The sequence below is a fragment of the Oxyura jamaicensis genome, chromosome 3, assembly GCF_011077185.1.
Source record: "Oxyura jamaicensis isolate SHBP4307 breed ruddy duck chromosome 3, BPBGC_Ojam_1.0, whole genome shotgun sequence".
Classification (NCBI taxonomy): domain Eukaryota; kingdom Metazoa; phylum Chordata; class Aves; order Anseriformes; family Anatidae; genus Oxyura; species Oxyura jamaicensis.
In genome coordinates this window covers 31,250,584-31,263,290 of record NC_048895.1, presented here as the reverse complement: position 1 = coordinate 31,263,290, position 12,707 = coordinate 31,250,584, and the positions used below count along the sequence as shown (strand labels likewise).

Below are 12,707 nucleotides of genomic sequence, written 5' to 3'. Positions count from 1 at the left end.
TTAGCCCGAGCTGTTACTGTCCCAGAGCAGGGGAATATTTCCCTGTCCACAGGGTCACACCGGCCGCAGAGACGCAGCGTGCCAGGAGACAGAGTGCTGCAACAAAGGGGCCTGGGAAGAGCCAAGCTCAAAAGCAAGGGGAGAAGGCTCGCCCTGCTCCTCAACAAGCCCATCGCCAGACCACCGCAGGGTGCACGGAGGGACCACCATGGAGGGACCCCCCGAGAACATCCCGCTGGAAGGCAGTGGCTGGAGCCAGGCAGCACAGGAGGTGGGTGAGACCGGCAGGAGGGACCCCTTGCCACTGCTTTTCAGACAACTTAGGGTCATGCTGCTTTCTGCACGTGCCTGTACTGAAGAGATTAGTCAGCATCGTTTGCTGTGAAGGTAGGAATTGCGCATAGGCTGTGATCACCATCTGCCAGACACCTCTGGCAGCGGTAGGTCTGCCAGACAGGGAACAGGGGAAACAAAGCTCTTCTAGCAGCCGTCAGGTGAATCTGAGAGTTACACAACTTGGGTGAAATGAAGCGCCAGACCATGAGCTACTGGAAGAGCTTTAATCCCCTGAAATACCAAAGGATGCAGCAATTAGGTTGATCTCTGATGGCTGACTCAGGATAACATGCCTTTTGCCTGTTATTTTACAAGACATTTATTCAGCAGAGATTGTAGTGAAGATGGTGGTTAAAAGATTGGTTAGTTAAATTATTTCTCTGTCTGATTAACTTTTTCTTACTGAGCAGACATTATTTGCAGATACCATTTACTCTTTGAAAGCATAGACATTAGCAAATTATCTTCTCTGTGTGTGTGATGGTGCATTAGCTGCTTCAGGTTACTATGGTGCAGTACGGATTAATTAAATAATGAACATACTTCCAGTGCACCTTAATTTTTAGCTGCTATGAAATATGAATTTCAGTATGTACCATTTTGATCCAGTAGACATTAACATTCCAGTAGTCATCCGCTTTTTTCCTCAATAGTAGAAATAGAACCTAATCTCTTCATGGCAGCATGGCATTTGTCTCCATTCGGAAAATAAACCCATTTAAACTGAAAGCTAATAGACCACCACAGCACAGCATATTTGGCCCTTTGACATGCCTCTAGAACAAACTGCATTTCACGCTGATTAACAGATAACTCATTTCAACCCTTCATGCTTTTGTACCACTGTAACTTATCAGTACTGTTTTATATGCCATAAAATATATTTTTCTTTCTGTTTCTCCTTTTCTGAACTCAAATGTTAACAACTCTTTAGTTATTATAATTAACTATTGTAACTAACCTAATAATTTCTCCAGACCAAGGCCCAGGACAGTATCTTTTGCTCTGAAGAAGATAACAGCCTGTATTTCACATACAGTGGAAAATCAAATGTTCTTGAGGTCAAAGAACTCAACTATCAGGTAAAAGTTCTAGTTTCTCTATGTCTCTTCAGTAGGGAATTTATCCAACAACTCCTGTTTCATTAAGCAAGCCCTCTTAGAAGTATTATAAAGCTGATGTTCATGCAAATATTGCACAATAAAATATACAGAAGTTTTGTAAGGAGAATCACACTCCTGGCTACGGTACTGACATGAGGCTAAACCATGCTGTTGTAAAATATATCTAGTAAAACTAGAGGATAATACAGGAAAAGAGGTCCATTTCTAGGCTGTTTTCCCTCAGTCTTGAGCTAAATTATTCCTCTCAGGACTAAGGAAGCAGGAGCCTTTGCTGGCAAGAATGAGCAGGCAGGACACAAGGAGAGGATGACAAACAAGGAGGGTATCAGGAAGCCAGTGAATTTTTGCACTTTTGTGCCACATGGCATCTAAAGTAAGCTTTGTGATTTTCAGTTTTGATTCATTTCAAATCGTGTTAAAAATTAAAAATGTACAATAGCAATAAACTACCTAAGTAAGGTAAAGGGCAGATAGTTTTAGTGATTACCAGAAATAAGCAAAGGATGAAAACCATACATGTCTGAAAAATATTTTTTGTCTATATTTCTGAATATTAACAATATCATCTTAACATATTCTCTGATTTATAACAACTTTGAAAGTGTTTAATGTTAAGTAGTTTAACATATGAATTGAAGAGACTTTCTTTCTTTCTTTGTTAGGTTAACACGGCATCCCAGATTCCCTGGTATGAGAAACTCACGCAGATGCAAATGCCATGGACCTGGAACTCAGGTCCTAATTCTCATGTGTCAGTAATCCAGAATCTGAATTTAAAAGTCCGAAGTGGTCAGATGCTAGCTATTATAGGAAGCACTGGTAAGAACAACCAAGTTTCATGATTTGACTAACTCTTGGATAAAACATACACAATCAAAACCAATATTCCTCAGTCTTCTGAATGGCATAATCTAGCTGAGAAAGAACTACTGGAAATGTGTCACTTAAATACATTCTTTAAAATGTACATTTTGAGAAACAGAATCATATTGGAAAAATATATTTTGAATTTATTTTCCAAAAACTTTTATGTTATGACTTGTACATTTGCTGTTTGTTTCTTGAGGTGCAGTGTTGTTACAACTGTGTTCTGCAGTCCCATCTCTGCTAGACACGAAGCAGCTTCACAGCTCTCATAAAACAGGCAAATTGCAGACCTTACCCAGTAATGATGCGGATATGAGGCCAGACCCCATAAGAAAGATCAGTTGCAACTGGCAGCATAGCTACAAGAAGGAATTTCCTTCACATGCAAACAGGTCTTATAGAATAAATTATCACCTTCAGATTAATTAACAGAAACTTGAAAATAAAGGATAATGCCTTTTCTATTTGGCTTACAGTGTCTGAAAAATGGGGCTCTGGTTTCTTGCATCTTTTTTTTTTTTTTTTTTCTCCTCTTTAATTTTCTGGTAGGTATGGTTTAATCTTCTCAAGGATGAGGTTGCCTAATAGAGAGTTGGCCTTTGCCCCAAGTGGTTAGTGAGACTTAGCTCATCCAGGGGGATAAGAAGTAGACACGTGATGCATTAAATTGAAGTAAAAAGTACTTACATTTTGGAAATAAAACAAACAAAACCACAAAAAAAAAAAAAAAACATACTTTGTCTCCACTAGGCTCTTACATTAGGTTAGCTCAGTGATTCAGTGAAGATGCTCTCTTTGAAAAAGAAAGACAAAACATATTTGCCATAGACGTTTTAACATTATTTCTACAGAAGAGGTATTTTTTCTCCATTGCGACTGGGGGATTTTTCTTAGCACGTTATCTAATGTACTGGAAATTGTACCTTAGAGAGACTCCCCATAGCAAAAGGAAAAAAACTGGTGATGAAATAACATTGACTTATAGATACTAGACTTTTGTAAGGTAATGTACACTGGGCACAAACCCTTTCAGCAAACTAGTCAAGCTATTTTTAAAAACTATTTATCATCTATTTCATCAAATGCCTTAGTAAAGTGGATTAAACTGCTGATGAGTCTCACATTGTCAATGGCAATCAATATGCCACTCTTAAATATAGCAATATGTCGTTTACAGATGGACAGGTTTCTTTTTTTTTTTTAATGTATATATTAAACAACAAGTGTGGAGTTAATTTTTCAACAGGAAGTCTGGAAACAAATGACATCTAATCATAATGAGAGCTGTGTGTTTACATAAAGTATCACATGGCATAAGGGAAAAAGCCTTTTGCTATTTAATTCCAAATCAGGTCTTGCTGTCATTGATTTACTTTCCTTACCTCTGAGTATGAGCCAACTTTTTCTTAATTATTTAAATGACTTTTTGTCTTGTTTAAGTCATGCTTCAGATTCTTATCAGCTGTATAATTGCTCCGTGCCTTAGTCTTTAAACTGTTTAGCTGCTGTTTCTGAATTGACAATTCCCTCCACAAAACAAACTTTTGCAAAGCATTTAGGTGCCAGCCCTGCAGCCAGTCCAGGACACCACCTTTCACACATATAGAACAGTAACTAGCGGACAGACAGAGATCTTGCTTCTTAAATTCAGAACTGTTCTCAAAAGCCAGCTACCCAATTCTCCTGGGACATGTCAAAGGTTAAAGCCATGTAATCCATTCTCGAGGGGAGAGATTTCATGAACATGAGCTTGCAGTCAGGTGTCAGTATTTTCTTTCAAGATCATTCTGTCTCTGCAGCTTTAGAAAAGCAACACAAGGTGTTGAGGAGATGTTAGTGAATGTTCTATCCTCTGTGACTAAATCACTTTTCAAACGGATGCCCTGGAAATTTATTTTCTAATTTTGATTGTTCTAGGTGGTGGAAAGACATCCTTGCTTGACGTGATAACCTGCCGAGATCACGGAGGCAAAATCAAGACCGGTCAAATCACGATCAATAACAAACCCAGCACTCCTCAGCTTGTTAAGAAATGCATTGCACACGTGCGGCAGGATGACCGACTGCTCCCCCACCTGACTGTCAGAGAAACGCTATTGTTCGTTGCCAAACTGCGCCTTCCAAAGTTTTTCTCAGACTCACAAAAAGAAAAAAGGGTAATTAAGCTGTTGGAAAAAAAATAAAGTTGTCAAAAATGCGTCTGACAGGAATTATCCAAGAGATCCAGTGTGCTTGGAGTCAGAACAGCTAATCTGGCTTTTTTTTTTACATATCTGTAGATTATGAATTATAAACCTTTTTCCTTTTTCAAGATAGAAACCAGCAATTGTTCCAATGATCATAAAAAATGACAATCTAGAGAAAGCATTAGAGAGGCTGAATGAAGAACTAAATTGCTGATCACTGAGCATTTTTTAAATGTTATTCCTAAAATCAAGATTCGTTTTCAACTGGCTCTCGATCAAATAGCACCATAATATCCTGATGAATTTTAACTACGTCAACTATATTTTTTGGCTTTATCTGTGCACAGACATGGCAAGAAACTGTTTTATCTCTGTCACCATTTGTATCTCCCTAGGTGGAACATGTTATAGCAGAACTACGCTTGCGTCAGTGTGCAAACACGAGGGTAGGCAATGAGTACCTCCGTGGTGTTTCAGGAGGCGAGAGGCGGAGAGTGAGCATCGGCGTGCAGCTGCTCTGGAACCCAGGTGAGCAAAACCCTGACAATTTCCTTGTGCCCACCACAAACCACTGTGGGAAATGGGGCAGTCAGAGAAAACAGTAGGGTTCAGGGAATAGTCATAAACACATATGCTTCTCAAGACACTTCAGGGATTTTGCATTATGCTCTGCCAGATCAGGCACAGTGACTGTGTGCTGGTCCATTTACTTAAATCACAACTCTTGCTGATCACAGATTATATTGTAATTATTACAGTAATGGATAATAATAAAAGGAGTGGTTCAAGAGCCAGCCCTCTTTCACTTCTGCCTATGCACAAGTACAGCATTAACAAGGGAAGGTCATTTTCTTGGTAGCACAGGCACTCGTTGCGGTCTTGTGCAATTCTGATCTGGCTAGCTCATGTCACAGGTGAACTAGAAATTTCTGTCATCTTCACTGGAATCAAAAGACAAGGCTAAATCTATAGTTGCTTTTGCAGGAATGAATTCCCTATCTGCTCTTACATCTATCAACAACACCAATGATCTTGGCTGAGCCTCTTGTTGAGCAAGATTTCCTATCAGCTCCCCTACTTCCACTGGGAAATGTATCTGAAATGTTTTTGCTTATATAGAATTACACTTCTGCAAGTAAAGGAGAAGCAGAAGCTTTTTTAGTAAGAAGCGATGCTCACGAATAGATGTGCTGGTATTGAAGTAAAAACATTAGTTCTAGGAAAAATAAGTAAAGATTTCTTTACATTTCAAACACGCATTGTAGCCCGTAGCACAGCAACTATGTCTGTGTACAGACATTGCATGTCTTGGTATCTGGGTGAACTTATGTAGATTAATATTCTGAGGATTTACACATAAACAAGGTCTAAATATCAATTAAATATATTTAATATAGATTAAAAATATTTCAGCAGGCAGAATATAAAACTATTACAATTGTATATTCACATACAATATTCATATTTGTATGGGCAAAGTACAAGAACTGCAGAATAAGACATGAATTTAATAAGGAACCTAAATCGTCATTCCAGTCAAAATCAAAGGCATTATTCTTGTTTCCAATAGGACCGAGACAAAATTTAAAATAATTACTACATAATAATTATGTTCAATAAGATAGTGGAAGGAGGTTGCCATTGTTGAATACTATCTGATGCTGGTGTGAAATATACTTTGTACTTTTAAAAAAGGAATACAGCAGTGAGATTTCATATGCTAATACCATATTTTCCAAATCAAACACGTTGTCTTCCACAGCTAAACTTACTGTCTTTGGCAGGAATACTGATACTTGATGAACCCACATCTGGACTGGACAGTTTTACTGCACATAACCTTGTGATAACATTATCCAGACTGGCCAGAGGAAACAGATTAGTTCTTCTTTCACTGCATCAGCCCCGGTCAGATATCTTCCAACTCTTTGATTTAGTTCTCCTGATGTCTTCTGGAGTCACTGTCTATTCTGGAACAGCCAAGGACATGGTCCAGTATTTCACAGAACTAGGCTATCCCTGCCCGAGGTACAGCAATCCTGCAGATTTCTATGGTTAGTATCAAGTACTGACAAAGTACTGCCATAAAAAGAAGAAGGAAAAAAAAAAAAAAAAAGGTTATTGGAAGTCATTTGCTTTCTTAAGCCTATCAGCTAACATTGATTTTTATTGACCATAACTGTCTTGAAATGCCTTGTCACTGTCATCAATATTGTACTAAGTTCAGTTTTGAATATGATCCCCATTTGTCAATACAGGAAATGTAGCAAATACAAGAAATAGAAAAAAAAAAAAAAAAAAAACAGTTTTAAATAATCCTCTTAACAGTGCCAGGTGTAGCAACTCTTCCAAAAGTTTAACATGCTTATTCCCATGTTTCAGCTGGTTGAAACTTTTATCCTCAGTGATAAGAGACAAGCATGAACTGATCAGTTGCTTTCATGCAGTCAGTTCTCTGAATTCTATTCAAGAAACGTAGGAAGCCAGTTTCCCAGGGTGTGTAATCATACATACCTTTAAGAGGAAATGAGAAGACTTGCCCAACAGAGCATAGGAAGGGAGAAAAACAAACAAACAAAAAAAACCAACAGTAATCTTCTGATTCCTCTTCTCAAAATAATAATAATAATAACTACATGGTTCTAAGTCCATTCTTATTCTTTTTTTTCTTTCCTTTTTTTTTCTCCCAACATGAAAAGGGAATGTGGCCTTGTTAATCTAAAGGCAGTAGTCTTTTACCCCAGAGGCTGTTTCAATTCTTACCTTCAGGTCTTTGCGTTCAAGTTGTTTAGGATGCCTTGTACAGACACCAACTACAATGCTCTAGAGTAACCTCTTCGGTTCTGCTTACGTGTCAGCCAGTGTCAGTTCTTATCAGAATGTCTATCAGCTATGCAGAGACAGACAGAAATTAATGTCAAGCCCAGCAAAGAGACCTTTGTAACCAACGTGGTTCAGAGCAGTCCTGCCCAGCTCAGGACAGCCCTGGGTGGGGGGGCTTGCAGCACACATGTATGGGAACAGAGCATTTGGGGCAGTCCTCAGAAGATGAACCTGTGACATGGAAGCAGGTGGGGATGAGAAAGGGAGGTGAAAGATCATTCAGTGCAATGCACTGAGTCACTACCCACAGGAAAGGCAGAGAATATGGGCAGCAGGAAAGTAGACATGGGACAGGAGAGCTGAGGCTGCCACAGCAAGGAGGAGGACCTAAAGGAAATGCACAAATGCTGGCAGTGTGGCAAGTAAGAGAAACGGGAGAGTGTCAGAATGAGAGAAGTAAGTCAGGTTACAACTAATTTCTCTGATGGACCCCTGCTGAAATGTGGCTCAACAGAGATGGTCAGCTCAATGTCAATGTAAGGAGTTACCAAGTGCACAGAGATAATTCTCCCAAAAAGCGTCTGTGAAGTATCAGGTAGCAGTGCTCTACACTGACTGTCAGCACTGGAAAACACAACTGCTAGTTTAGAATTTTAAAAATAATTTGCTAAAAAAAAAAAAAAAAAGCTAGGTGAACTACTGTGTTTTCCTTGGGTAACATTATTCTTAAGCTATCAGTATCTACCTAAAGTAACTGATAAAGTTTTAACCGATGTAGCTTAATGCATGCACGCAGCTCATACAGTCTGTCCACGATATAATCTCTGATTCTAAACACATCATAAAGTTATCACCTCTGTAGCTTATAGACTTATGTCAAATAATGTCTTGCAGTTGATTTGACCAGCATTGATAAACAGACTGCAGAAAAGGAGATAGAGAGCCGAAAAAGAGCAAATATTCTTGCCAGCTTGTTCCGAGAAAAAATCAAGAATTTTGATGATTTCTTATGGAAAGTTAACGAAGACGACAATGTTGTGAACACAGTCAGCCAAAAAAGGTGAAGAAAATAATATCATATGGCAGATCTGCAAGAACTGCTCCAACCTTGGCTAATTTTTTCCCCCCTCTTCTCTTTTGTACAGCTCCCATGTAAAATCAGAAGAGGCTATCCACATGCCTTACCATTCAAGCGATCAGTTACCAGGCGTCTTAAGGCAGTTCACTGTATTATTAAGGTAACCTTATCTCCATAAACAACTATGTATCATGTTCCTTAGTATTTTAAGGCATTAAGAAATGTGAATTGAGCGCGTGCTGAAAGCGCACATCTAGCACTACTAGCACTAGGTCTGAGCGAGCCGTGGAGCTGAGCTGTTACTATACCGGCTCACCCGAGGCCTCTGAGCAGGGTGGCAGTCAGATGTCCAGCCCCTTGCTTTCTGCCCCTGAGCTCCTTCCAGACAAAAATCACCTCCAGCTCACACTGCTGCGAGCCTGCACCTTTGGGCAGCAGCAGCAGGAGCCTCCAGGCTCAGAAATGTGCATCCCAGTTTTGGGCACTGCCGTCCTGATCTCCACACACACACCAAAGCGCAGTGACTGAACCCTCAGCAAGGCCCGGCAGCAATGTGGCAGGCCCTGCTGCTGCCATCTTCACTGCTCTGCCTCCATTTGAAGCCAGGAGGCTTCACTGAGTATAGCCAGCATGGATGGATAGTGGTAGCTGGGTTTCATGCTTGTGTTCTCACAAGAAATACAACCAACTGGTTTAATATATGTACAACATCACTGACAGTATCATCTACTACTAGGGTATACTATAGGCCCTTAGCAAAGAGAATTTAGCTGAAATAATTGTGTGGGTCTTCAACATGAGATCTTCCAGCCCCCACAGCCTTCAAACTTTCAACATTTCAGACCTGAAAAAGCAGGCTACTACAGATGCTCAGCAGCTTTGATTAAATGAAATCATGTTCAGAACTGGATAGACAAACTCCAAACCTACTCAAAGTCAGCAAGTTCCACAAACTGCTGTTAGCAGAGCACTTGGGGCAACGTATCCGAATATATCTGGCATTAGAAAGGACTATACCTTATGGTCAATGTTGCTGTTTTCCAGTCGTCAAGTCTCCAATGACTTCAGAGATCTTTCAACATTACTAGTCCATGGGGTTGAGGCCCTCATCATGTCGTTATTAATTGGATTTTTGTACTATGGCCATGGAGAAAGCAGACTCTCTATTCGTGACACAACAGCGCTGTTGTACATGATAGGTGCACTAATCCCATTCACTGTGATTTTGGATGTCATTGCCAAATGTAAGTGTGAGCTTTACTGTAAATGTTAATAAAAATCAGAGAATTCTCAAATCAATGAAAAATTACATTTATAAATGCAACTCTAGGATGAAATCAACCTGCTTGTTTCTACCCTGCAGGTCATTCAGAAAGAGCTATGCTTTATCATGACTTGGAAAATGGAATGTATTCTGTTAGCCCATACTTCTTTGCTAAGGTAATTGGTTTTGATGCTAGGAAATACACACATGGCTTAAAAAATATTCCAGAGCCTTCCTATATAAATAATTGCGTTTGCATTAGACTTCATTTATTGTGTCTGCCAGCTAAAGCTATCATTCTTGCTTCCTTGGTATTAATTAATTAAACCTCACAGTACTTTATATCTGTTGTCATATGTCATGGCCGACACTCATGAGGTTGTTTGGCCGAAAATTTGGGAATTCTGAAAGTCGTATGTCGTGGTTTCATCAGTTTTATGTACCTGAATGTTTCATTAGCCGAAACACCTTTGAAGGTTTGATTATGTCTTGATCTATAAAACAGAATATTTATATTAAATGCTACAACAAAAGTAAAATAGAAATGACAAAATGCTAACTATGAGATTTCCAGTAGTTTTTCGGGCCTGTACTGATCAGAGAGAAACAACTGTATTAAGTGTATAAAGAGCCAGATTTCCTGGAAACAAATTAGAACTTTGGAAAAATTACTTTTTTTTTTTTTTTTTCTCCCCACAAGGGTTTAGAAGAATCCCTTCTTTGTGATGTTGCCACTGTGAGATGAGTTCTGCCTGCCATGGCATCTGTAATTTAGGTTTCCATTTCTGCACAAGATTTTAAATGCTTATTAGTGGTTGCCAGAGAAAAATATTCTTTGCATTGTGTCACAAAAATTGCACATTATTCATAGAGGAATCGATGTAATTTGTTACAACCTTAGTATTAGAGGATAGTAGCAACTTTCACTGGAAAAAATGATCATAATACTAGATATATATGTATATACACACATTTCTACATATATATGTATGCATAACTGATATATGCAGACATCCATATAGTATGTGTATGTATATATTTATATACACTGTATATATGCACACACACATATATATATAACTAAAATATAGATGTTCACATATTTGAGAAAATCCAAAACATTTGTGTTTTTACAATGAGTTAAGAAGTTACTAACTGGACTGCCTCTGGGACAATGTGGGGAAGTGACAAAAAGCCTGTTTCAGATTTAATCTCATGCTAGGTTCAACCAAATTTGGACAAAATGTACACTTACATTGAGCCAGTAAGACTATTACTGCTCTCAAGGTTACCATTTCTTTGAGAAGTTCTTTTAAATGCTTAGAAACTGCCAAAACCATAACAAAATATGACATCCAATCTGTAACAAGAAGCCTATCAATTCAACAATTACAGGAATTACCATAACTAGGGAAAAAAATAGCAAGGATTCCCATCTCATGTTACTGAAAACAACCAAAAGGGAGATGATTGTATTCTAAGGGATTATTTCCTGAAGTTTTTCTAAACAGTCAATAAGTACATTAAGGGGCATCTCAGAAGGTCTTGTGATTATTGCTCCATGTATTTTTTTTTTGTCTCTCCCTTCTGAACAGATTTTGGGGGAACTCCCTGAGCACTGTGCTTTTGTTCTAATTTATGGGATTCCCATCTATTGGCTGGCAAACCTCATGCCTGAACCAGAGCATTTCCTGCTGAACTTCCTCTCAGTGTGGCTGGCTGTGTATTGTGCCCGCACGATGGCACTTTGGGTGGCAGCACTGTTGCCAACCTTACAGCTCTCAGCTTTCTTGGGCAACGTCCTTTTCACTTCATTCTACCTGAGTGGTGGTTTTGTGGTTAGCCTGGAAAACCTCTGGACAGGTAAGACAATCCTCCCACTGCCCCTCCAAATGAAATGTCAATGGCTTTCATCAGCAATTGTTTGTAGTGAGGCTGAGTCTCATACAAGAAAGTCCTCTTTTATTGCCACCTTTGCAATATCTTCATGGATAGTGACAGTAGAGTTCATTTTACATTAGTGTCTCCCTCTGAAACTGAGGTAACAGTAAGTTTGGTCAAAAAAGCAATAGTGAAAGTCTGAATTGGTCCCTATGTTATTCAGTAACAAGTTATATTTAGTAGATGAAGATCTTCAGTAGAAAAACTCCACTTGACAATGGGAGTATGATAGATCTAAGATCTCCCCTAATTTTCCATCTTCATGTAATGATATAGGGTATACCTGCCATTTTGTCCAGTAATAAACTATCATACATTTACAGCCTTTGCTTGTCAAGAAATTAGACAAACCTGTTATATTTGGCAGCAAGACAGAAATTTGCTTATTTATATGATTTTTTTCTGTCTTTTTTTTTTTTTTTTCAGTTCCATTTTGGGTTTCTAAAGTGTCTTTTCTAAGATGGAATTTCCAAGGCATGATGCAAATTCAGTTCACCGAATCCAAATATGAAATGACTGTTGGAAACGTTACTCTTCACATTCCAGGAAAACTTGTAAGTCACTCTCTAATAAAAAACTTGGTAATTAATTAGAAAAAAAAATTGTCAGTTCCTAATTTTTCTTATCTGTGGTTACAGGTAGTTAAGTCTATGGGCCTGGATTCACATCCTCTCTATGTAAGCTATCTCATCCTTGGTGGCAATATTATTGGTTTCCTGCTTTTATACTACTTATCATTAAGATTCATCAAGCAAAAATCAAATCAAGACTGGTAACAGCAAGACAAGCAGATGGGGCAGCAGGCTACACCATTGCTTGCAAGAAAACATGGCAAGCCCAAAGTTTGCTTTTGGTAACCACTGCAGAGGCACTGGGAGAGCAGATACCTGCTGAGTTCCGCTGTACGAAGCGAGGCCGGTTCGCCACAGGATGGCAGCAGAATACCAGGAGTTGGAAGCCAGGTGATGCTCCTCCATGCAGACAAAACGTGATAAAATTGAGACTTTAACGTGGTGGTTTTTCTATTTTTTTTTTTTTTTTTTTGTAATTTGTTTGTTTGGCGTACAGTTTTATGTATGACACCTATA

General features: G+C 38.9%; 1 protein-coding gene across 1 annotated transcript; it reads left to right on the top strand.

Annotated features, from left to right (window-relative positions):
- Positions 1-20: 20 nt before the first annotated feature.
- Positions 21-12,420, top strand: ABCG8 (ATP binding cassette subfamily G member 8). The gene is made up of 13 exons (XM_035320167.1): positions 21-271; positions 1,314-1,418; positions 2,123-2,279; positions 4,245-4,483; positions 4,909-5,041; positions 6,298-6,567; positions 8,231-8,396; positions 8,482-8,574; positions 9,459-9,658; positions 9,778-9,854; positions 11,274-11,541; positions 12,046-12,173; positions 12,258-12,420. Exons 1-13 carry the CDS (start codon positions 209-211, stop codon positions 12,393-12,395), a joined length of 2,037 nt encoding a protein of 678 aa, XP_035176058.1. The 5' UTR covers positions 21-208; the 3' UTR covers positions 12,396-12,420.
- The last annotated feature ends 287 nt before the right edge of the window (positions 12,421-12,707 follow it).

Coding starts and splice junctions, on each gene's coding strand:
- ABCG8 (XM_035320167.1), top strand. CDS start 209: ATGGAGGGACCCCCCGAGAACATCCCGCTGGAAGGCAGTGGCTGGAGC. Junction 6,568..8,230: donor CAATCCTGCAGATTTCTATG/GTTAGTATCAAG, acceptor AATGTCTTGCAG/TTGATTTGACCAGCATTGAT. Junction 11,542..12,045: donor CCTGGAAAACCTCTGGACAG/GTAAGACAATCC, acceptor TTTTTTTTTCAG/TTCCATTTTGGGTTTCTAAA.